The 25,117-nt window shown below is 49.8% G+C and overlaps 1 protein-coding gene across 1 annotated transcript in view; it reads right to left on the bottom strand.

Annotated features, from left to right (window-relative positions):
- Positions 1-25,117, bottom strand: part of SHANK1 (SH3 and multiple ankyrin repeat domains 1) — a 74,432-nt gene extending 49,315 nt beyond the window's left edge. The window contains exons 1-6 of the mRNA XM_072921452.1: positions 25,048-25,117; positions 12,584-12,807; positions 7,683-7,886; positions 5,003-5,074; positions 4,124-4,232; positions 1,059-1,216 (exon numbers count right to left, since the gene is read on the bottom strand). Of these exons, the coding sequence (XP_072777553.1) occupies positions 1,059-1,216; positions 4,124-4,232; positions 5,003-5,074; positions 7,683-7,886; positions 12,584-12,790 (750 nt within the window). The 5' untranslated portion in view covers positions 12,791-12,807; positions 25,048-25,117. The remainder of the gene's footprint in view (positions 1-1,058; positions 1,217-4,123; positions 4,233-5,002; positions 5,075-7,682; positions 7,887-12,583; positions 12,808-25,047) is intronic.

The raw sequence follows: 25,117 nt of genomic DNA, 5'->3' as shown, positions 1-25,117 counted from the left end.
AGGTGTCCCCAGGTGTCCCAGGTACCAGCAGGGCGGGGTAGCGCCGCGTGCACACCGCCCGGTGCAGTGCCACCCCCGTGTCCCCAGGTGTCCCTATCTGTCCCCAGGTGTGTCCCCAGGTGTCCCCAGGTACCAGCAGGGCGGGGTAGCGCCTTGTGCACACCGCCCGGTGCAGTGCCACCCCCGTGTCCCCATGTGTCCCTATCTGCCCCCAGGTGTCCCCAGCTGTCCCCAGGTGTCCCCAGGTGTCCCCAGCTGTCCCCACATGTCCCCAGGTGTCCCCAGGTGTCCCAGGTACCAGCAGGGCGGGGTAGCGCCGCGTGCACACCGCCCGGTGCAGTGCCACCCCCGTGTCCCCACATGTCCCTATCTGTCCCCATCTGTCCCCAGGTGTCCCCAGCTGTCCCCAGGTGTCCCCAGGTGTCCCCAGCTGTCCCCAGGTGTCCCCAGGTGTGTCCCCAGCTGTCCCCAGGTGCCCCCAGGTGCCCCCAGGTGTCCCCAGGTGTCCCCAGGTGTCCCCAGGTGTCCCTATCTGTCCCTATCTGTCCCCAGGTGTCCCCAGGTGTGTCCCCAGGTGTCCCTATCTGTCCCCAGGTGTCCCAGGTGTCCCCAGGTGTCCCCAGGTACCAGCAGGGCGGGGTAGCGCCGCGTGCACACTGCCCGGTGCAGTGCCACCCCCGTGTCCCCAGGTGTCCCCACGTGTCCCTATCTGTCCCCAGGTGTCCCCAGGTGTCCCCAGGTGTCCCCAGGTGTCCCCAGGTGTCCCCAGGTACCAGCAGGGCGGGGTAGCGCCGCGTGCACACTGCCCGGTGCAGTGCCACCCCCGTGTCCCCAGGTGTCCCTATCTGTCCCCAGGTGTCCCTATCTGTCCCCAGGTGTCCCCAGGTGTCCCCAGGTGTCCCCAGGTGTGTCCCCAGGTGTCCCCGGTACCAGCAGGGCGGGGTAGCGCCGCGTGCACACTGCCCGGTGCAGTGCCACCCCCGTGTCCCCAGGTGTCCCTATCTGTCCCCAGGTGTCCCTATCTGTCCCCAGGTGTCCCCAGGTGTCCCCAGGGGTACCAGCAGGGCGGGGTAGCGCCGCGTGCACACTGCCCGGTGCAGGGCGGTGGCGCCGTCGCGGGCGCGGAAGTCCAGGTGGGCCCCGCCCAGGCAGAGCAGCCGGATGATCTCCACCTCGGCCGGACCCTCGCGCTGCGCGGCCAACGTCAGCGGCGTCTCTGGGGACATTGGGGACGTTGGGGACATTGGGGACATTGGGGGGATTGGGGGGATTGGGGACATTGGGGACATTGGGGGGATTGGGGGGATTGGGGACATTGGGGACATTGGGGACATTGGGGACATTGGGGGGATTGGGGGGATTGGGGACATTGGGGACATTGGGGGGATTGGGGGGATTGGGGACATTGGGGGACATTGGGGACATTGGGGACATTGGGAGGTTTTGGGGACATTTGGGGACAATGGGGACATTTAGAGATGTTGGGGACATTGGGACAATTTGGGGGTATTGGGGACATTGGGGACATTGGGGACATTGGGAGGATTTGGGGACATTGGGGATGTTGGGGACATTTGGGGCGTTGGGGACATTGGGGACATTGGGGACATTGGGGACATTGGGGACATTGGGGACATCAGTGGGGACACGGGGGCGTTGGGGACATTGAGGGGATTGGGGACATTGGGGACATTGGGGACATTGGGGACATTGGGGACTCTGAGGCTCCACCTCGGCCGGACCCTCGCGCTGAGCGGCCAATGTCAGCGGCGTCTCTGGGGACATTGGGGACATTGGGGACATGGGGGACATTGGGACATTGGGGACATTGGGACATTGGGTACATTGAGGGCATTGGGGGGATTGGGGACATCGGGGACATTTGGGGACATTTGGGACATTGGGGGGATTTGGGGACATTTGGGACATTTGGGACATTTGGGACATTTGGGGTGACCCCAGGGATTTTGGGGATGTCCCAGGTTATTTTTGGGGTCCCAGGGCATTTTTTGGAGGAATTTTGGGGTCATTTTCGGGGATTTTTGGGAGGATTTTCAGGGGGATTTTTGGGAAGATTTTTGGGAATTTTTGAGGTGATTTCTTGTGTGATTTTGGGAGGATTTTGGGGAATGATTTTGGGGGAATTTTGGGGTGATTTGGGGTCTCACCCCCCGAGTCCAAGTCGTGGTAGTTGGGGTCCTGGGGGTGATTTTGGGAAGAATTTCAGGGGGATTTTTGCGGTGATTTTGGGGTGATTTTCAGGTGATTTTGGGAGGATTTTTGGGGTAATTTTGGATGATGATTTTGGGGTGATTTTGGGGGATTTGGGGTCTCACCCCCCAAGTCCGAGTCATGGTAGTTGGGGTCCTGGGGGTGATTTTGGGGTGATTTGGTGGATTTTTGGGAGGATTTTTGGGGTGATTTTGGGATGATTTCAGGATGATTTCTCGTGTGATTTTGGGGTGATTTTGGGGGATGATTTTAGGGTGATTTTTGAGGTGATTTTGGGGTGATTTGGGGGGATTTGAGGGAATTTTTTGGGTGATTTTCAGGTGATTTTGGGAGGATTTTTGTGGTGATTTTGGGGATGATTTCTCGTGTGATTTTGGGGGATTTGGGGTCTCACCCCCCGAGTCCGAGTTATGGTAGTTGGGGTCCTGGGGGTGATTTTAGGATGATTTTGGGGATTTTTGAGGGGATTTTTGGGGTGATTTGGTGGATTTTTGGGAGGATTTTTGGGACTTTTTGTGGTGATTTTGGGAGGAATTTTGGGGTGATTTTGGGGGATGATTTTAGGGTGATTTTGGGGGATTTTGGGTCTCAATCCCCGAGTCCGAGTCGTGGTAGTTGGGGTCCTGGGGGTGATTTTGGGGTGATTTTGAGGATTTTTGGGAGGATTTTTGGGGGATTTTGGGATGATTTTTAGGGGATTTGGGGAGGATTTTTGGGATGATTTTTGGGGTGATTTTGGGATGATTTTTGGGGTGATTTTCAGGTGATTTTGGGAGGATTTTTGGGGTGATTTTTGGGATGATTTTGGGGTGATTTTGGGGAATGATTTTGGGGTGATTTTGGGGGATTTGGGGTCTCACCCCCCGAGTCCGAGTCGTGGTAGTTGGGGTCCTGGGGGTGATTTTGGGGTGATTTGGGGGATTTTTGGGAGGATTTTTGGGGTGATTTGGTGGACTTTTGTGAGGATTTTTGGGAATTTTTGGGGTGATTTTGGGAGGATTTTTGGGGTGATTTTTGGGATGGTTTTGGGGTGATTTTGGGGGATTTGGGGTCTCACCCCCCGAGTCCGAGTCGTCGTAGTTGGGGTCCAGGGGGTGATTTTAGGATGATTTTGGGGATTTTTGAGAAGATTTTTGGGGTGATTTGGTGGACTTTTGGGAGGATTTTTGGGGATATTTGGGGTGATTTTGGGAGGATTTTTGTGGTGATTTTGGAGGATTTTTGGGGATTTTGGAGGTGATTTTAGGGGGGATTTTTGGGGTGATTTTGGGATGATTTCTCGTGTGATTTTGGGGTGATTTTGGGGGATGATTTTGGGGTAATTTTGGATGATGGTTTTGGGGTGATTTTGGGGGATTTTGGGTCTCACCCCCCGAGTTCGAGTCGTGGTAGTTGGGGTCATGGGGGTGATTTTTGGGGGATTTTGGGGGGATTTTTGGGAGGATTTTGGGGAATTTTTGTGGTGATTTTGGGAGGATTTTCAGGGGGATTTTCAGGTGATTTTGGGAGGATTTTTGGGGTGATTTTTGGGATGATTTTGGGGTGATTTGGGGGATTTGGGGGGATTTTTTGGGTGATTTTCAGAGAGATTTTTGGGGGATTTTTGGGAATTTTTGAGGTGATTTCTTGTGTGATTTTGAGGTGATTTTGGGAGGATTTTGTGGTGATTTTGGGGGGATTTTTGGGGTGATTTTGGGGGATTTGGGGTCTCACCCCCCGAGTCCGAGTCGTGGTAGTTGGGGTCCTGGGGGTGATTTTTGGGGGATTTTGGGGGGATTTTGGGGGGATTTTTGGGATGATTTTTGGGGTGATTTTCAGGTGATTTTGGGAGGATTTTTGGGGTGATTTTTGGGATGATTTTGGGGTGATTTTGGGGGATTTGGGGTCTCACCCCCCGAGTCCGAGTCGTGGTAGTTGGGGTCCAGCCCCCGCTCCAGCAGCCGCGCCACCTTCTCAGCTGAGCCGTGCTGGACGTAGTCCAGAAACTTCCGCAGCCCCGTCTGGGGACAGCGGGACACGTTGGGGACATTTGGGGACATTTGGGACATTGGGGAAATTTGGGACATTTGGAACTTTGGGGACATTGGGGACATTGGGGAATTGTGGATGTTGGGGGGACATTGGGGACATTTGGGGTGGCTTTGAGGTGGTTTTGAGGGGATTTGGGGACATTTTGGGGACATTTTGGGGTGGGTTTGGGACATTTTGGGGACATCAATGGGGATGTTTAGGGACATTTTGGGGTGGCTTTGAGGGGATTTGGGGATAATTTGGGGACATTTGGGGAGATTTGGGGACATTTTAGGGACATTTTGGAGACATTTTGGGAGGTTGTTGGGACATTTTGGGGACCTTGGGGACATTGGGGGGATTGGGGACATTTGGGGACATTTGGGGACATCTGGGGACACCCAGGAGGGGCGTGGCCATGCAGGGTGGGGGCGTGGCCAGGGAAAAGGGGGCGTGGCCACAAGGGAAAGTGGATTATGTCATCGCACAATGGGCGTGGCCAAAGTGCAGGGGGCGTGGTCAGGGTGGGTGTGACCATCACCTAAGAGGTGTGGCCAAATGAGGGGGCGTGGTCGGGAGTTAATTATGCATAAATGGGCGTGGCTATGGGAAAGGGGCGTGCCCAGGGATTGAGGGGGTGTGGCCACTACTGAGTTTTTGGAAGGGGCGTGGCCAGAGCGCCGGGTGGGCGTGTCCGGGGAATTGGGGCGTGGCCTGGGGCAGGGGGCGTGGCCCGGGGCAGGGGGCGTGTCCCACCCACCTTGGTGTGCAGTTTGGCCAGTTGTTTCTCGTCCAGGTTGGTTTGTTTGTACACCCGCGTCTTGTACCGGAACTGGGGGCGGGGTCAGCACGGGGCCACGCCCCCCCAGCGGGGGACACGCCCCCACCCCGCCCAGACCACGCCCACCCAGTGGGAAACACCATGCCCTGGCCCTAAGCCACGCCCACCCGGCTGGACACGCCCACACCTGCCCTAAGCCACGCCCACCACGTGAGCCACACCCATCTAAGCTCCTCCCCATTCTGACCACGCCCCTTTCCCCAAGCTCCGCCCCTTTCCCAATTCCCCTCCTTTGGCCCCGCCTCCACATCAAACCACGCCCCTTCCACCACAAGCCACGCCCACTCGATGACCACGCCCACTCGGCGCCATTTTAACCCAAAATTTGCCGTTTTAACCCAAATTCTGCCCCATTGTCCCTTCCCCAAATTGTGACCACGCCCACCAACCCCAAGGCCACGCCCACTGAGGCCACACCCCCGTGACCACGCCCAAACCCTGACCACGCCCACTCCCTCCAAATTTGACCCCAAATTTGCCGCTTTTGGCGAAAAGTTTCCCAAATTTACACCCGCCAAAATGGAAACCACGCCCACCGCCAGCCACGCCCACCGTGACCACGCCCACAAGGACACGCCCAAACCCTGACCACGCCCACTCTGCATAATTTGAACCCAATTTCTGCCAATTTCAACCCCAAATTCCCAGGGCTTGACCCACCCCAAATGGAAACCACGCCCACCATGGGCACGCCCACTGTGACCACGCCCACATGGCCACGCCCAAACCCTGACCACGCCCACTCTGCATAATATAAACCCAATTTCTTGCACTTTTGTCGAAATTACTTGCAATTAACCCCAAACTAAATTGACACCACGCCTTCCCCGTGGCCCCACCCACTCCTGTGACCACGCCCCCGTGACCACGCCCACAGGGCCACACCCACCCCTGACCACGCCCACTATGCATAATTTTAACCACAAATCCTCCACTTTTACCCAAATCCTCCCCCACCTACCCCAACCAAAATTGACACCACACCCCCTATGACCACGCCCACTGTGACCACGCCCACAGGGCCACACCCAACCCCCGACCACGCCCATTCTGCACCATTTTAACCCCAAATCTGCCACTTTTTGCCAAAATTACTTGTAATTAAGCACAACCAAAATCGACGCCACACCTCTCCCATGACCCCGCCCCACCCCGTGACCACGCCCACTCTGACCACGCCCACAGGACCACACCCAAACCCTGACCACGCCCATTTTCCACTATTTCAACCCCGAATCTGCCCATTTTGGGCAAAATTACTTATAATTAACCCCACCCAAAATCTCCACCGTGCCTCCCCCGTGACCCCGCCCAACCCAATGACCACGCCCACCGTGACCACGCCCACTGTGACCACGCCCAAAGTGACACACCCAAACCCTGGCCACGCCCACTATGCATAATTTTAACCACAAATCCTCCACTTTTACCCAAATCCTCCCCCACCTACCCCAACCAAAATTGACACCACACCCCCTATGACCACGCCCACTGTGACCACGCCCACAGGGCCACACCCAACCTCTGACCACGCCCATTCTGCACCATTTCGACCCCAAATCCGACACTTTGACCCAAATTCTCCCCCACCTACCCCACCCAAAATTGACACCACACCCTCTATGACCACGCCCACTGTGACCACGCCCACAGTGCCACACCTAAACCCTGACCACGCCCATTCTGCACCATTTCAACCCCAAATATGCCACTTTTGGGCAAATTCTGCGTAATCAACCCCACCCAAAACTGACACCACACCCCCTGTGACCACGCCCATCCCAATGACCACGCCCACTTTGACCACGCCCACAGGGACACACCCAAACCCTGGCCACGCCCATTCTGCACCATTTCAACCCCAAATCCGCCACTTTTGGCAAAATCCACCCCACCCAAAATTGACACCACGCTTCCCCCGTGACCCCGGCCACCCAATGACCACGCCCCCCGTGACCACGCCCAAAGGACCACACCCAACCCTGACCACGCCCATTATGCGCCATTTCAACCCCAAATCTGCCACTTTTGGGCAAAATTCTGTGTAATCAACCCCAACCAAAATCAACACCACACCCCCTATGACCACACCCACTGTGACCACGCCCACAGGGCCACACCCAACCCCTGACCACGCCCACTCTGCACCATTTGAACCCCAAATCCACCACTTTTGGGCAAAATTACTTGTAATTAACCACAACCTAAATCCCCACCATGCATCCCCTGTGACCACACCCACCCCTATGACCACGCCCACTGTGACCACGCCCACAGGGCCACACCCAACCCTTGACCACGCCCACTCTGCACCATTTCAACCCCAAATCCGCCACTTTTGCCCGAATTCTCCCCGATATACCCCACCCCAAATGGAAACCACGCCTCCCCATGACCACACCCACTGTGACCACGCCCACTGTGACCACGCCCACAGGGCCACACCCAAACCCTGACCACGCCCACTCTGCACCATTTTACCCCCAAATTCAACACTTTTGGCAAAATTATGCCTAATCAACCCCAACCAAAATTGACACCACCCCTCCCCCGTGACCCCGCCCACCCCCGCGACCACGCCCCCCGTGACCACGCCCACCTCCAGGTAGGGCACGCCCTGGTCGAAGCTCTGGGGGTAGTCGCGCAGCGGCCGCTCCTCGTCCAGGAACTTGGCGTCGCGGCCGGCGGCGGCGGGCTGGAAGAGGCCGTAGTTGAGGCCGTCGTGGAGCCCCTCGGTCAGAGCGCACAGCAGCTGCTGCTTGGCCGCCCACACCGCCGCGGCCGGGTCGAAGCGCAGGCACTTCTGGGGGGACGGGAAAAACGGGAAAAAACCCCAAAAGTGAAACTCTGAAGGGTGAGGGGTGAGGGGAGCCAAAAAATCCCCGAGTTTGGGGAGCTTCAGGTGGAGAAATAGTCTCAAATGGCCTCAAAATGCCTCAGAAAATCCCCAGAAAACCCCCCAAAAATCCCAAAATTCCTTTGGGATGAGCTCCAAAAATGCGGATTGGGGGAGTCAACTCGGGGAACCCCAAAAGTGAAATCCCGAAGGGTTTGGGATGAGGGGAGCCCAAAAATCCCCGGGTTTGGGGAGCTCTGGGTTAGGAAATTGCCCCAAACCACCTTAAAATGCACCAAAAAATCCTCAAAAACCCCCAAAAAAACCTCAAAATTCCTTTCGGATGAGCCCCAAAAATGCAGATTTTGGGGGTCAGGTCATGGGAACCCCAAAATTTCAGCCCCGATGAGGAGACCCCAAAAATCCCCGGGTGTGGGGAGCTCTGGGTGGAGAAATGACATAAAGGTCCTTAAAATGCCTCAGAAAACCCAAAAAACACCCAAAAAACACCCAAAAATTCCTTTTGGATGAGCCCCAAAAATGCAGATTTTGGTAGGTCAGGTCATGGGAACCCCAAAACTGAAACCCCGAAGGGTTTGGGATGAGAGGAGCCCAAAAATCCCCGAGTTTGGGGAGTCTTGGGTGGGGAAGGTGCCCAAAATGGCCTCAAAACCCCCCCCAAAAAAAAGCCCAAAAAGCTCCAAAATTCCTTTCGGATTAGCCCCAGAAATGCAAATTTTGGGGCATCAGGTCATGGGAACCCCAAAAATGAAACCCCGAAGGGTTTGGGATGAGGGGAGCCCAAAAATCCCCGAATTTGGGGAGCTTTGGGTGGGGAAATTGCCTCAAAACACCTTAAAATGCACCAAAAAATCCCCCAAAAAACAAAAAAAATCCCAAAAAAAAACCCAAATTACCTTGGGATAAGACCCAAAAATTTGGATTGGGGGAGTCAGAGCAGGGAAACCCCAAAACTGAAACCCTGAAGGGTTTGGGATGAGGACCCCAAAAATCCCCGGGTTTGGGGAGCTCTGGGTGGAGAAATGACAGAAAAGGTCCTTAAAATGCCTCAAAAAACCCAAAAAACCCCCAAAAAACCCCAAAAATTCCTTTTGGATGAGCCCCAAAAATGCAGATTTTGGGGGTCAGGTCAAGGGAACCCCAAAACTGAAACCCCGAAGGGTTTGGGATGAGGGGAGCCCAAAAATTCCCAGATTTGTGGAGTCTTGGGTGGGGAAGATGCCCAAAATGGCCTCAAAAAGCCCCCAAAAAAACCCCCCAAAAACCCCAAAATAACCCCTCCAAAAAAACCCCCAAAAGCTCCAAAATTCCTTTCTGATGAGCCCCAAAAATGCAGATTTTGGGGGTCAGGTCATGGGAACCCCAAAAGTGAAACCCCGAAGGGTTTGGGATGAGAGGAGCCCAAAAATCCCCAGGTTTGGGGAGGTCTGGGTGGAGAAATGACACAAACTGCCTTAAAATGCCTCAGAAAACCCCAATTTTTTGTATAAAAATCCCAAATTTTTTTTCCCTCTTCTGCATTATTTTCGGGGCCCCTTCCCGTATTTTTTGGGGATTTTTGGGTGTTCTTTTCTCACCGTCTGGTGCAGGTCGGGGATGCTGATGCGGAACCCCATCATGCTGAGCACGGGGTTTTGGGGCAAAATTCCCAACTTTTAGGCAGAAAATTCCCAATTTTTTGGGGTTTTTTTCCCCAATTTTTTGGGTTTTTTTCCCAAATTTTTTGGGTTTTTTTCCCAATTTTTTTGGCTAAAAATTATCAATTTTTGGGGGAAAAATTCACATTTTTTTGGGTATTTTTCCCAATATTTGAGCTTTTTTCCCCCAATTTTTTGTCTAAATATCCCCAAATTTTTTTCCCTCTTTTGCATTATTTTTGGGGCTCCTTCACATATTTTTTGGGGGGATTTTGGGTGTTTTTTTCTCACCGTCTGGTGCAGGTCGGGGATGCTGATGCGGAACCCATCATGCTGAGCACGTGGTTTTGGGGCAAAATTCCCAACTTTTAGACAGAAAATTCCCAATTTTTTTGGGTTTTTTTCCCCAATTTTTTGGGGTTTTTTTTCCCAAATTTTTTGGGGTTTTTTCCCAATTTTTTTGGCTAAAAATTAGCAATTTTTGGGGGAAAAATTCACATTTTTTGGGATTTTTTTCCCAATATTTTAGCTTTTTTTCCCCAATTTTTTGTCTAAATATCCCCAAATTTTTTTCCCTCTTCCCCATTATTTTCGGGGCCCCTTCCCATATTTTTTGGGGATTTTTGGGTGTTTCTCTGCTCACCGTCTGGTGCAGGTCGGGGATGCCGATGCGGAACACCATCATGCTGAGCACGGGGTTTTGGGGCAAAATTCCCAACTTTTAGGCAGAAAATTCCCAATTTTTATCCAAAAAATCTCAAATTATTTGCTCCTCTTCCCAATTTTTGGGGGAAAAATTCAACTTTTTTTATTTTACCCCCAAATTTTTTTTCCCATTTTTTTGATTTTTTTTTTGCAATTTTTTTGGATAAAAATTCCTTTTTTTTTTGCTCTTCTCCCCGGTGTTTTTGGGGGGAAAATTTCACTTTTTTTTTTTTTTCCCCTAATCTTTTGGGGGCTTTTCCTGCAATTTTTGGGATAACAATTCCCAGGTTTTTTGGGTTTTTTTTCCCCAAATTTTTTTTGGTTTTTTTTTTTTTCAAATTTTTTTGGGTTTTTTTCCCAATTTTTTTGGATAAAAATTACCAATTTTTGGCGGAAAAATTCACTTTTTTTTTGGTTTTTTTTCCCAATTTTTTAGGGTTTTTTTCCCCAATTTTTGGCATAACAATCCCCAATTTTTTGCTCTTCTTCCCAACTGCTTTGCCATTTTTCCCCAGTATTTTGGGGGGAAAATTCACTTTTTTTTCCCAATTTTTTAGCTTTTTTCCCCAATTTTTGGGCTCACAATCCCAAATTTTTTGGATAAAAATCCCCAATTTTTTTCCCCTTCATCTGAATTTTTTGGGAGTTTTCTTTTGCAATTCTAGGGGGAAAAATTCACATTTTTTGGTTTTTTTTCCTTATTTTTGAGCTTTTTTCCCCCAATTTTTTGTCTAAAATTCCCCAATTTTTTTTCCCTCTTTTGCATTATTTTCGGGGCCTCTTCCCGTATTTTTTTGGGGATTTTTGGGTGTTCTTTTCTCACCGTCTGGTGCAGGTCGGGGATGCCGATGCAGAACACCATCATGCTGAGCACGGGGTTTTGGGGCAAAATTCCCAACTTTTAGGCAGAAAATTCCCAATTTTTTGGGGTTTTTTTCCCCAGTTTTTTTTTGGGTTTTTTTTCCCAAATTTTTTTGGGTTTTTTTCCCAATTTTTTGGATAAAAATTACCAATTTTTGGGGGAAAAATTCACATTTTTTGGGATTTTTTTCCCAATATTTTAGCTTTTTTCCCCCAATTTTTTGTCTAAATATCCCCAATTTTTTTTCCCTCTTCCCCATTATTTTCGGGGCCCCTTCACATATTTTTTTGGGATTTTTGGGGTGTTCTTTTCTCACCGTCTGGTGCAGGTCGGGGATGCCGATGCGGAACACCATCATGCTGAGCACGGGGTTTTGGGGCAAAATTCCCAACTTTTAGGCAGAAAATTCCCAATTTTTTGGGTTTTTTTTCCCCAATTTTTTTTTGGGTTTTTTTCCCAAATTTTTTGGGTTTTTTTCCCAATTTTTTTGGCTAAAAATTACCAATTTTTGGGGGAAAAATTCACATTTTTGGGGTTTTTTTTCCCCAATATTTTAGCTTTTTTTCCCCAATTTTTGGGATAACAATCCCCAATTTTTTGCTCTTCTTCCCAACTGCTTTGCCATTTTCCCCAGTATTTTGGGGGGAAAATTCCCTTTTTTTTTGTTTTATTCCCCATTTTTTTGGGTTTTTCCCCCAATTTTTTAGGGTTTTTTTTCCAGTATTTTTGGGATAATAATCCCCAATTTCTCGCTCTTCTTTCCACCTGTTTTGCCATTTTTCGCAGTATTTTGGGGGGAAAATTCACTTTTTTTTTTTGTTTTTTTTCCCCAATTTTTGGGATCACAATCCCAAATTTTTTGGATAAAAATCCCCAATTTTTTTCCCCTTCATCTGAATTTTTTGGGAGTTTTCTTTTGCAATTCTAGGGGGAAAAATTCACATTTTTGGTTTTTTTTTCCCAATTTTTAAGCTTTTTTCCCCCAATTTTTTGTCTAAAATTCCCCAAATTTTTTTCCCTCTTTTGCATTATTTTCGGGGCCCCTTCCCATATTTTTTTGGGGATTTTTGGGTGTTCTTTTCTCACCGTCTGGTGCAGGTCGGGGATGGCGATGCGGAACACCATCATGCTGAGCACGGGGTTTTGGGGCAAAATTCCCAACTTTTAGGCAGAAAATTCCCAATTTTTTGGTTTTTTTTCCCCCAAATTTTTTGGGTTTTTTTCCCAAATTTTTTGGGGTTTTTTTCCCAATTTTTTGGATAAAAATTACCAATTTTTGCGGGAAAAATTCACTTTTTTTTGGTTTTTTTCCTAATTTTTTAGGGTTTTTTCCCCCAATTTTTGGGATAACAATCCCCAATTTTTTTTCCCTCTTCCCCATTATTTTCGGGGCCCCTTCCCGTATTTTTGGGGGGATTTTTGGGGTGTTCTCTGCTCACCGTCTGGTGCAGGTCGGGGATGCCGATGCGGAACACCATCATGCTGAACTGCGCCTCCTCGGGGGGCGGCGGCCGGGGGGGGCCCCGGGGGGCGCGGGGGGGGCCGGGGGGGCCCTCGCGGGAACTCCCCGAGTCCGAATCGGCCTCGGGGTACTCGGAGCCCCGACCCCCCTCCTCCTCCTCGCTGGAGGCCGGCGTGCGCGGCATCGCCTCACCATGCCCGGCTGGGGGAAAAATAACAAAAATCGGAGAAAAATTAAAAAAACGGGATGGAAATCGCAAAAAACGGGATGGAAATCCAAAAAACGGGATAGAAATCCCAATAAATGGGATCGAAATTCCAAAAAACGGGATGGAAATCGCAAAAAACAGGATCGAAACGCAGCAAAAGTCATTAAAATCACCCAAATATTCACGAAACCAACCCAAAACTCACCAGAATCACCCAAATATTCACGAAAACAACTCAAAACTCATCAAAATCACCCAAAATTCCTTAAAACCAACTTAAAACTCATTGAAATCACCCAAAAATTCACGAAACCAACCCAACCAACTCAAAACTCATCAGAATCACTCAAAATTCCTTAAAACCAACTCAAAACTCATTAAGTCACCCAAATATTCACAAAACCAACCCAGAACTCATCAAAATCACCCAAATATTCAGGAAACCAACTCAAAACTCATCAAAATGTCCAAAACCTCCTCAAAATCCACCCAAACTTCCTCAAAATCCTTAAAATCAACCCAAATTTCCTCAAAATCACCCCAAAATGGCCCAAAATCGCCCCAAAATGCCCCCGGGAGCGGCGCTGGGTGGGGGAGGGGCGGCATTGCCTCACCATGCCAGGCTGGGGGGAAAAATCTGGATTTTGGGTCATGGGAAAAGACACAAAAATCGGTGGAAAAATACCAAAAATCGGCGGAAAATCCAAAAAAATGGGATCGAAATCCCAAAAAACGGGATCGAAATGCAGCAAAAGTCATTAAAATCACCCAAATAGTCACGAAACCAACCCAAAACTCATCAGAATCACCCAAATATTCATGAAACCAACACAAAAGTCACCAAAATCACCCAAAATTCCTTAAAACCAACTCAAAACTCATCAAAGTCACCCAAAATTCCTTAAAACAGCCCAAAACACATCAGAATCACCCAAATATTCACGAAACCACTTCAAAACTCATCAAAGTCACCCAAATATTCACAAAACCAACTCAAAACTCATTAAAATCCCCAAAACCTCCTCAAAATCCACCCAAACTTCCTCAAAATCCTTAAAACCGACACAAATTTCCGCAAAATGCCCCAAAATGGCCCAAAATCAGCCCAAAATGGCCCCGGGAGCGGCGCTGGGTGGGGGAGGGGCGGCACCGCCTCACCGTGCCAGGCTGGGGGAAAAATCTGGATTTTGGGTCATGGAAAAAGACACAAAATTCGGTGGAAAAATACCAAAAATTGGAGAAAAATCCCAAAAAATGGGATGGAAATCGCAAAAAACGGGATTGAAATCCCAAAAAACGGGATGGAAATCGCAAAAAACGGGATGGAAATCACAAAAAACGGGATGGAAATCGCAAACAACGGGATCAAATCCCAAAAAACGGGGTGGAAATCGCAAACAACGGGATGGAAATCGCAAAAAAGGGATGGAAATCGCAAAAAACGGGATCGAAGTCCAAAAAACGGGATCGAAATCCCAAAAAACGGGATCGAAATCCCAAAAAACGGGATGGAAATCGCAAAAAACGGGATCGAAATCCCAATAAACGGGATCGAAATCCCAATAAACGGGATCGAAATCCCAAAAAACGGGATGGAAATCGCAAAAAACGGGATTGAAATCCCAAAAACGGGATCGAAATCCCAAAAAACGGGATGGAAATCCAAAAAAACGGGATCGAAATCCAAAAAATGGGATCGAAATCGCAAAAAACGGGATGGAAATCGCAAAAAACGGGATCAAAATGCGGCAAAAGTCATTAAAATCACCCAAATATTCATGAAACCAACTCAAAACTCATCGAAATCACCCAAATATTCAGGAAACCAACCCAGAACTCATCAAAATCACCCAAAATTCCTTAAAACCAGCCTAAAACGCATCAAAATCCCCAAAACCTCCTCAAAATCCACCCAAACTTCCTCAAAATCCTTAAAACCGACCCAAATTTCCACAAAATGGCCCAAAATGGCCCAAAATCACCCCAAAAGGGCCCAAAATCACCCCAAAAGGGCCCCGGGAGTGGCGCTGGGTGGGGGAGGGGCGGCATCGCCTCACCATGCCAGGCTGGGGGAAACAACAGAAATCGGAGAAAAATTTAAAAAACGGGATGGAAATCGCAAAAAAGGGGATGGAAATCCAAAAAAACGGGATGGAAATCGCAAAAACGGGATGGAAATCCCAAAAAACAGGATGGAAATCGCAAAAAACGGGATCGAAATCCAAAAAACGGGATGGAAATCGCAAAAAACGGGATCGAAATCCAAAAAACGGGATCAAAATCGCAAAAAACAGGATGGAAATTCCAAAAAAACGGGATGGAAATCGCAAAAAACGGGATCGAAATCCAAAAAACGGGATGGAAATCGCAAAAAATGGGATCGAAATCCAAAAAACGGGATGGAAATCCAAAAAACGGGATGGAAATCCCAAAAAACAGGATGGAAATCGCAAAAAACGGGATTGAAATCCAAAAAAAGGGATCGAAATCCCAAAAAACGGGATCGAAATCCAAAAAAAGGGATCGAAATCCCAATAAATGGGATCGAAATCGCAAAAAACGGGATCAAAATTGCAAAAAACGGGATCAAAATCCCAAAAAACGGGATCAAAACGCAGCAAAAGTCATTAAAGTCACCAAAATATTCATGAAACCAACTCAAAACTCATCAGAATCACCCAAATATTCATGAAACCAACAAAAAGTCACCAAAATCACCCAAAATTCCTTAAAACCAACTCAAAGCTCATCAAAGTCACCCAAATATTCAGGAAATCAACCCAAAACTCATCAAAAACAACCAAAATTCCTTAAAACCAACTCAAAACTCTTCGAAATCGCCCAAAATTCCTTAAAACCAAACAAAACTCAACAAAATCCCCAAAACCTCCTCAAAATTCACCCAAACTTCCTCAAAATCCTTAAAACTGACCCAAATTTCCTCAAAATCACCCCAAAATGGCCCCAGGAGCGGCGCTGGGTGGGGGAGGGGCGGCATCGCCTCACCATGCCCGGCTGGGGGAAAATAATCCAGATTTTGGGTCACGGGAAAAGACACGAAAATCGGGGGAAAAATACCAAAAATCGGCGGAAAATCCCAAAAAACGGGATGGAAATCGCAAAAAACGGGATGGAAATCCTAAAAAAGGGGATGGAAATCTCAAAAGACGGGATCGAAATCGCAAAAAATGGGATGGAAATCGCAAAAAATGGGATGGAAATCCAAAAAACGGGATCGAAATCCAAAAAACGGGATGGAAATCGCAAAAAACGGGATCGAAATCCCAAAAAATGGGATTGAAATCCCAAAAAACGGGATCGAAATTGCCAAAAAATGGGATCGAAATCGCAAAAAACGGGATGGAAATCACAAACAACGGGATCGAAATCCCAAAAAACGGGATCGAAATCCCAAAAAACGGGATGGAAATCGCAAAAAATGGGATCGAAATCCCAAAAATGGGATCAAAATCACAAACAACGGGATCGAAATCGCAAAAAACGGGATGGAAATCCCAATAAATAGGATCGAAATCGCAAAAAACGGGATCGAAATCCCAAAAATGGGATGGAAATCGCAAAAAACGGGATGGAAATCCCAAAAAACGGGATCGAAATCCAAAAAACGGGAGCGAAATTCAAATAAATGGGATCAAAATCGCAAAAAACAGGATCGAAATAGCAAAAAACGGGATGGAAATCCCAATAAATGGGATCGAAATCCCAAAAAACGGGATCGAAAACGCAGCAAAAGTCATTAAGATCACCCAAATAGTCACGAAACCAACCGAAAACTCATCAAAGTCACCCAAAATTCCTTAAAACAAACATAAAATTCAACGAAACCACCCAAATTTCCTTAAAACCAACCTAAAATTCATCGAAATCACCCAAAACCTCCTCAAAATCAACCCAATGTCATTAAAATTAAATTCATTAAAACCCAAAAGTCATTAAAATCAGCCAAATAGTCAAGAAACCGACCCAAAACCCATCAGAATCACCCAAAATTCCTTAAAACCAACTCAAAACTCATCAAAATCACCCAAAATTCCTTAAAACCAACTCAAAACTCATCAAAATCACCCAAATATTCAGGAAATCAACTCAAAACTCATCAAAATCACCCAAAATTCCCAAATATTCAGGAAACCGACCCAAAACTCATCAGAATCACCCAAAATTCCTTCAAACCAACCCAAAACTCACCAAAATCACCCAAATATTCACGAAACGAACCCAAAACTCATCAGAATCACCCAAAATTCCTTAAAACCAACTCAAAACTCATCAGAATCACCCAAAATTCCTTAAAACCAACCCAAAACTCATCGAAATCACCCAAATATTCAGGAAACCAACCCAAAACTCATCAAAATCCCCAAAACCTCCTCAAAATTCACCCAAACTTCCTCAAAATCCTTAAAACTGACCCAAATTTCCTCGAAATGCCCCAAAATGGCCCCAGAGCGGCGCTGGGTGGGGGAGGGGCGGCATCGCCTCACCATGCCCGGCTGGGGGAAAATAACAAAAATCGGAGAAAAATTAAAAAAACGGGATGGAAATCGCAAAAAACGGGATGGAAATCCCAAAAAACGGGATGGAAATCCCAAAAAACGGGATGGAAATCCCAAAAACGGGATGGAAATCGCAAAAAACGGGATCGAAATCCCAAAAAACGGGATGGAAATCGCAAAAAACGGGATCGAAATCCAAAAAACGGGATGGAAATCGCAATAAATGGGATGGAAATCCCAAAAAACGGGATCAAAATCCAAAAAACGGGATGGAAATCCCAAAACACGGGATGGAAATCGCAAAAAATGGGATGGAAATCCCAAAAACGGGATGGAAATCCCAAAAAACGGGATGGAAATCGCAAAAAAGGGATCGAAATCGCAAGAAATGGGATCAAAACGCAGCAAAAGTCATTAAAATCACCCAAATATTCATGAAAACAACCCAAAACTCATCAGAATCACCCAAAATTCCTTAAAACCAACTCAAAACTCATCGAAATCACCCCAAATTCCTTAAAACCAACCCCAAACTCATCAAAATCACCCAAATATTCACGAAACCAACCCAAAACTCATGAAAATCACCCAAAAATCATGAAACCAACCCAAAACTCATCAAAATCACCCAAAATTCATCAAAAACAACGAAAATTTCTTAAAACCAGCCTAAAACTCCTCAAAATGCCCAAAACCTCCTCAAAATCCACCCAAACTTCCTCAAAATCCTTAAAACCGACACAAATTTCCACAAAATGCCCCAAAATGGCCCCGGGAGCGGCGCTGGGTGGGGGAGGGGCGGCATCGCCTCACCATGCCAGGCTGGGGAGAAAAATCCCGATTTTGGGACACGGGAAAAGACACGAAAATCAGGGAAAAAATACCAAAAATCGGCAGAAAATCCCAAAAAACGGGATGGAAATCGCAAAAAATGGGATTGAAATCCCAAAAAACGGGATCGAAATCGCAATAAACGGGATTGAAATCCCAAAAAACGGGATCGAAATGCAGCAAAAGTCATTAAAATCACCCAAATAGTAACAAAACCAACCTAAAATTCATTGAAATCACCCAAAATTCCTTAAAACCAACTCAAAACTCATCAGAATCACCCAAAATTCATGAAACCAACACAAAAGTCACCAAAATCACCCAAAATTCCTTAAAACCAACCCAAAACTCATCAGAATCACCCAAAATTCCTTAAAACCAACCCAAAACTCATCAAAATCACCCAAAATTACTTAAAACCAACCTAAAATTCATCGAAATCACCCAAAATTCCTTAAAACAAACTCAAAACTCATCGAAATGCCCAAAACGTCCCCAAAATCCCCAAAAACCTCCTCCAAATCCTCCCAAATCTCCTTAAAACCGACCCAAATTTCCTCAAAATGGCCCAAAACGGCCCAAAATGGCCCAAAATGGCCCAAAATCTCCAAAAATGCCCCAAAATGGCCCAAACTACCCCAGGCTGGGGAGGGAAAATTGGGGGGAAAAATGGGAAATTTGGGGGCGGGGGCGGCACCGGGACCCCGGAAGTGGCACTGGGGGTGGCACCGGGACCTTGGGGGTGGCACTGGGGGTGACATTGAGGGCGGCCCCGGGACCCCGGAGGTGGCACTGGAGGTGACAATAAAGGTGACACTGAGAGTGGCACTGGGGTGGCACTGGGGTGGCACTGGAACCTTGGAGGTGGCACTGGGGGTGACAATAAAGGTGACACTGGGTCCCCACATGTGACACTGGAGTGGCACTGGGGTGGCACTGGGACCCCTCGTGTGACACCAGAGGTGACAGTGGGACCCCGGAGGTGACACTGGGGGTGACACTGGGGGGTGGCACTGGGACCCTCATGTGACACTACAGGTGACCCCAGAGGTGACACCGGGGGTGGCACTGGAGGTGACAACTGAAGTGACACTGGGGTGGCACTGGGGTGGCACTGGGGCCCCGGGGTTGGCACTGGGGGTGACACTGGGGGTGGCACTGGGGTGACACCGGGGGGTGACACTGGGGGTGACATTGGGGGTGGCACTGGGGGTGACACTGGGGGTGGCACTGGGGGTGACACTGGGGGTGGCACTGGAGGTGACACAGGGGGTGACACTGGGGTGACACTGGGACCTTTGTGTGACACTGCAGGTGACACCGGGGGTTGGCACTGAGGGTGGCACTAGAGGTGGCACTGGTGTGACACTGGGACCCCAGGGTTGGCACTGAGGGTGACACCAGGTGTGACACTGAAGTGACACTGGGGTGGCACTGGGGTGACACTGGGACCCCAGAGGTGACACTGGGGGTGACACCGGGGGTTGGCACTGGAGGTGACACTGGAGGTGACAATAAAGGTGACACTGGAGTGGCACTGGGGGTGGCACAGGGGGTGACACTGGGGGTGACACTGGGACACCAGAGGTGACAGCAGGGGGGACACTGGGGTGGCACTGGGACCCTTGTGTGACACCAAGGGTGACACTGGGGGTGGCACTGAGGTGACACTGGGTTGGCACTGAGGGTGACACTGAGGGTGACACTGAGGGTGACACCGGGTGTGACACTGGGGGTGACACCGGGGGTGACACCAGGGGTGACACTAGGGGTCGGCACTGGAGGTGACAATAAAGGTGACACTGGGGTGGCACTGCGGGTGGCACTGGGACCTTGGGGTGACACAGGGGGTGACATTGGGGGTGACACTCAGACCCTGGAGGTGGCACTGGGGGTGACAATAAAGGTGACACTGGGGTGACACTGGGGTGGCACTGGAACCTTGGGGGTGGCACTGGGGTGGCACTGGATCCCCACATGTGACACTGGGGTGACACTGGGACTTTTGTGTGACACTGGGGGTGACACCAGGGGTGATAGCAGGGGTTGGCACTGGGGGTGACAACTGAAGTGACACTGAGGTGGCACTGGGGCTGGCACTGGGACCCTGGAGGTGACACTGGGGGTGACACTGAGAGTGGCACTGGGGTGGCACTGGGACCCCTTGTGTGACACCAGAGGTGACACTGAGACCCCGGAGGTGACATTGGGGGTGGCACTGGGTGACACTGGGACCTTTGGGGTGGCACTGGGGGTGACACTGGGGGTGACACCGGGTGTGACACTGGGGTGGCACTGGGGGTGGCACTGAGGTGACACCAGAGGTGACACCGGGGTGACACCGAGGCCCTCGTGTGACACCCGGTGTGACACCGGGGGTGACACTGGGGGTGACATTGGGGTGACACTGGGGGTGACACTGGGGTGGCACTGAGGTGACACTGGGTGGCACTGGGACCTTCAGGGTGGCACTGGGGTGGCACTGGGACCTTGGGGGTGACGCCGCCTCCTCTTGTGTCACCCCTCAAAAGCGTCACCCAAAAAATGTCACCCCCCCAAAATTGCCACCCCAAAAAATGTCACCCCCCCAAAAAAAGTGTCACCAAAAAAAGTGTCACCCGGAAGTGTCACAACCCCAAAATTGTCACCCAATGAATGTCACCCTCCGGAAACTGTCACCCCAAAAGTGTCACCCCAATAAATGTCACCCCAAAAGTGCCGGCCCAAAATTGTCACCCAAAACTTGTCACCCAAAAAGTGTCACCTCAATAAATGTCAGCCCAAAAGTGTCACAACCCCAAAAACTGTCCCAAAATCTGTCCCAAAAGCATCACCCAAAAATTGTCACCCCCAAAAATTGTCACCCAAAAGTGCCACCCGAAAGTGTCACCCAAAAAGTGTCACAACACCAAAAAACATCCCAGAAACGGTCACCCCAAAAGTGTCACCCAAAAAGTGCCACCCCAATAAATGCCACCCAAAAAGTGTCACCCAGAAAGTGTCACAACCCCAAAAACTGTCCCAAAAGTGTCGCAAAAAGTGTCATCCTCAAAATTGTCACCAAATGTCCCAAAATCTGTCCCAAAAGTGTCGCAAAAAGTGTCACCCAAAATTGTCACCCACAAAGTGTCACCCAAATAAATGTCACCCAAAAGTGTCACCCAAAAAGTGTCACAACCCCAAAAACTGTCCCAAAAACTGTCCCAAAATTGTCACCCCAATAAATGTCACCCAAAAAGTGTCACCTCAAAAGTGTCACTGCAAAAAGTGTCACCCAAAAAGTTTCACTCCAAGAAATGTCACCCAAAAGTGTCACCCAAAAGTGTCACCCAAATAAATGTCACCCCAAAAGTGTCACCCCAAAGTGTCCCCAAAGTGTCCCCGGGCGGGGGGGGCGGGGCCGGGCCCAAATCGAGGCCATCGGGACCAGAACGAGGCCGCGGCTCCCGCGGGGCGGAGGGGGAGGGGCGCTAATTAGGCAGGGCGCTAATTAGGGGGCATTAATTGGGGGAGGGGCATTAATTATAGAAGGGTCACTGATTGGGGGACCACGAATTGGGGTGATCGTTAATTGGGGGGCATTAATTACAGAGGGGGCGTTAATTGGGGGGGGTCATTAATTGGGGGGGTCATTAATTAGACTGGGGCGTTAATTAGGGGGCATTAATTGGGGGAGGGTCATTAATTATAGAAGGGTCACTAATTGGGGGGTCCCTAATTGGGGTGATCATTAAGTGGGGGGTTATTAAATAGGGGCCATTAATTACTGAGGGGGCATTAATTACAGAGAGGGCATTAATTGGGGGGGTCATTAATTAGGCAGGGGCGTTAATTAGGGTGCATTAATTGGGGGATCATTAATTAGACAGGGGCGTTAATTAGGGGGCCATTAATTGGGGGGCATTAATTATAGAAATATCACTAATTGGGAGGCCACGAATTGGGGTGATCATTAATTGGGGGGAATTAATTACAGAGGCGGTTTAATTGGGGGGTCATTAATTACAGAGAGGGCATTAATTGGGGTGTCATTAATTACACAGGGGTCACTAATTGGGGGGTCATGAATTGGGAGGTTCATTAATTGGGGTGATCATTAATTGGGGGCGCATTAATTGGGGGTCATTAATTGGGGCAGGGTCATTAATCGGGGGGGGTCATGAATTGGCGGGTCATTAATTAGAGAGGGGTCATTAATTGGGGGGAATAATTAAAGAGGGGTCATTAATTATGTGGGTCACTAATTAGAGGTCATCAATAGGTGGGGTCATTAATTGGGGGGTCACTAATTGGGCGGGACCATTAATTAGAGAGGGGTCTTTAATTCGGGGGTCATTAAATTAGAGAGGGGTCATTAATTGGGGACGGGTCATTAATTAGAGAGGGGTCTTTAATTTGGGGGCCATTACTTGGGGAAGGTCATTAATTAGGGGGGTCATTAATTAGAGCAGGATCACTGATTACAGAGGGGTCATTAATAGGGGTGATCATTAATTGGGGGGTCATTAATTAGGGAGGAGGGTGCTTAATTAGGGAGGGGTCATTAATTGGGGGGTCATTAATTGGGGAGAGGTCATTAATTGGAAAGGGGTCATTAATTAGGGAGGGGGAGCTTAATTAAGGATGGAGCCTTAGTTGGGGAGTGGTCCTTAATTAGGGAAGGGATTATTAATTAGAGAGGGGTCATTAATTAAGGTCAGGCCTTAAATTAGTGAGAGGGCGTTAAATTGGAGAGGGGTGATTAATTAGGCAGGGGGCGCTTAATTAGGGAGGGGTCATTTAATTGGGATGGGTCCTTAATTGGGGAAGGGTCGCTTAATTAGGGAGGGGACAATTAACTGGGATGGGGCCGCTTAATTAGGGAGGGGTCATTAATTAGGCAGAGGTCCTAAAATTGGGGAGGGGGCGATTAATTAAGGAGAGTCCTTAATTAGACAGGGCTCCTTATTTATGGAGGGGGCCTTAATTAGGGGGGTCCTTAATTAGAGAGGGAGCCTTAATTAGGGACAGGACTTAAATTGGGGAGGGGGGTTGCTTAATTAGGGAGAGATCCTTAATTGGGGGAGGGTTATTAATTAGAGAGGGGTCGTTTAATTGGGCAGGGGTCCCTAATTAGGGAGAGGGCACTTAATTAGGGGAAGGTCGCTTAATTGGGGAAGGGTCGCTAATTAGGGCAGGGTCATTAATGACGCAGGGGTCTCTTAATTAGGGCGGAGGTCAGGAAATTGGGACGGGCCTTAAATTGGGAAGGGTCCTAATTAGGGCAGGGTCCTTAATTAGGGAGTGGGCTTCTAATTGGGGAGGGGGCTCTTAATTAGGGAGGGGTCATTAAATAGGGGAGGGGTCCCTAATTAGGGCAGGGTCCTTAATTAGGGTGGAGGTTCTTAATTAGCGAGGGGTCCTCAAATAGGGGAGGGGTCCCTAATTAGGGCAGGGTCCTTAATTAGGGAGGGGGCTCCTAATTGGGGAGGGGGTTCTTAATTAGGGAGAGGTCATTAAATAGGGGAGGGGTTCCTAATTAGGGCAGGGTCCTTAATGAGGGAGGGGGCTCCTAATTAGGGGGAGTTCTTAATTAGGGAGGGGATTCTTAGATAGGGAGGGGTCCTTAATTAGGGAGGGGCGTTCTTAATTAGCGAGGGGTCCTCAAATAGGGGAGGGGGCTCCTAATTAGGGAGGGGTCCTTAAATAGGGGAGGGGTCCTTAATTAGGGCAGGGTCCTTAATTAGGGAGGGGGTTCTTAATTAGCAAGGGGTCCTCAAATAGGGGAGGGGTCCTTAATTAGGGCAGGGTCCTTAATTAGGGAAGGGGCTTCTAATTGGGGAGGGGGCTCTTAATTAGGGAGGAGTCATTAAATAGAGGAGGGGTCCCTAATTAGGGCAGAGTCCTTAATGAGGGAGGGGGCTCTTAATTAGGGAGGGGTCATTAAATAGGGGAGGGGTCCCTAATTAGGGCAGGGTCCTTAATTAGGGAGGGGGCTCCTAATTGGGGCAGGGTCCTTAATTAGGGGGGTGGCTCCTAATTGGGGAGGGGGTTCTTAATTAGGGAGGGGTCTTTAAATAGGGGAGGGGTCCCTAATTAGGGCAGGGTCCTTAATTAGGGAGGGGGTTCTTAATTAGGGCAGGGTCCTTAATGAGGGAGGGGGTTTTTAATTAGCGAGGGGTCCTTAAACAGGGGAGAGGTCCCTAATTAGGGCAGGGTCCTTAATTAGGGGCGGGTCTCCTAATTGGGGAGGGGGTCGGCAAAAGGGGGGTCGGCGCCCTTTAATTAGCGCGGCCTCATTAATTAGGGAAGGGGTCGCCAAATTGGGGCGTGGCCTTAATTAGGGGAGGGGTCCTTAATGAGGAGGGGGGGGAGGGGAGGGGTCGCCAAATTGGGGAGGGGTCTCCGAAACGGGGGGGGGGAGGGGGAGGGGGGGAAGGGGGCGTGGCCTCCCCCCCCCCGCGCGCGCGCCCATCCCCCCCCCACGTGTCACTGCAGCGACCCCTCCCCCCCTCCCCAAAATTCACCCGCGCGCCCCTCCCCCATTTCCGCACGCCCCTCCCCCACCCTCCCCCACCCCCCCTCACGCCCACCCCCCATTTTCACCCCCTCCCCCCCCCAAAAAACGGCCCCGTTCCACCCCTCCCCCACCCCTCCCCCACCCAGCGCGGCCCCATCGTGCGACCCCCGCCCCTCCCCCACCCGCCCCCTCCCCAAATCCACCCGCGAACCGCCGCCCGCCCCTCCCCCACCCCCCAAAATCTCCCCCGTGCGACCCCTCCCCAGATGTGCGACCCCCCCCCAGATGTGCGGACCCCTCCCCCACACCCCAGATGTGCGGACCCCCCTCCCCTCCCCCCCCTCAGGTGTGCGGACCCCTCCCCTCCCCCCCCCCCCCCCCGGTACCTGCCGGGCTCGGAGCGGCGGGGGCGGCCGAGGAGCGGCGGAGCGCGAACGGCCGCGCTGGCCCCGCCCA

The sequence above is a fragment of the Taeniopygia guttata genome, chromosome 37, assembly GCF_048771995.1.
Source record: "Taeniopygia guttata chromosome 37, bTaeGut7.mat, whole genome shotgun sequence".
Taxonomy (NCBI): domain Eukaryota; kingdom Metazoa; phylum Chordata; class Aves; order Passeriformes; family Estrildidae; genus Taeniopygia; species Taeniopygia guttata.
The sequence above is the reverse complement of the archived record's forward strand: the minus strand, read 5'-3'. Positions and strand labels throughout refer to the sequence as shown.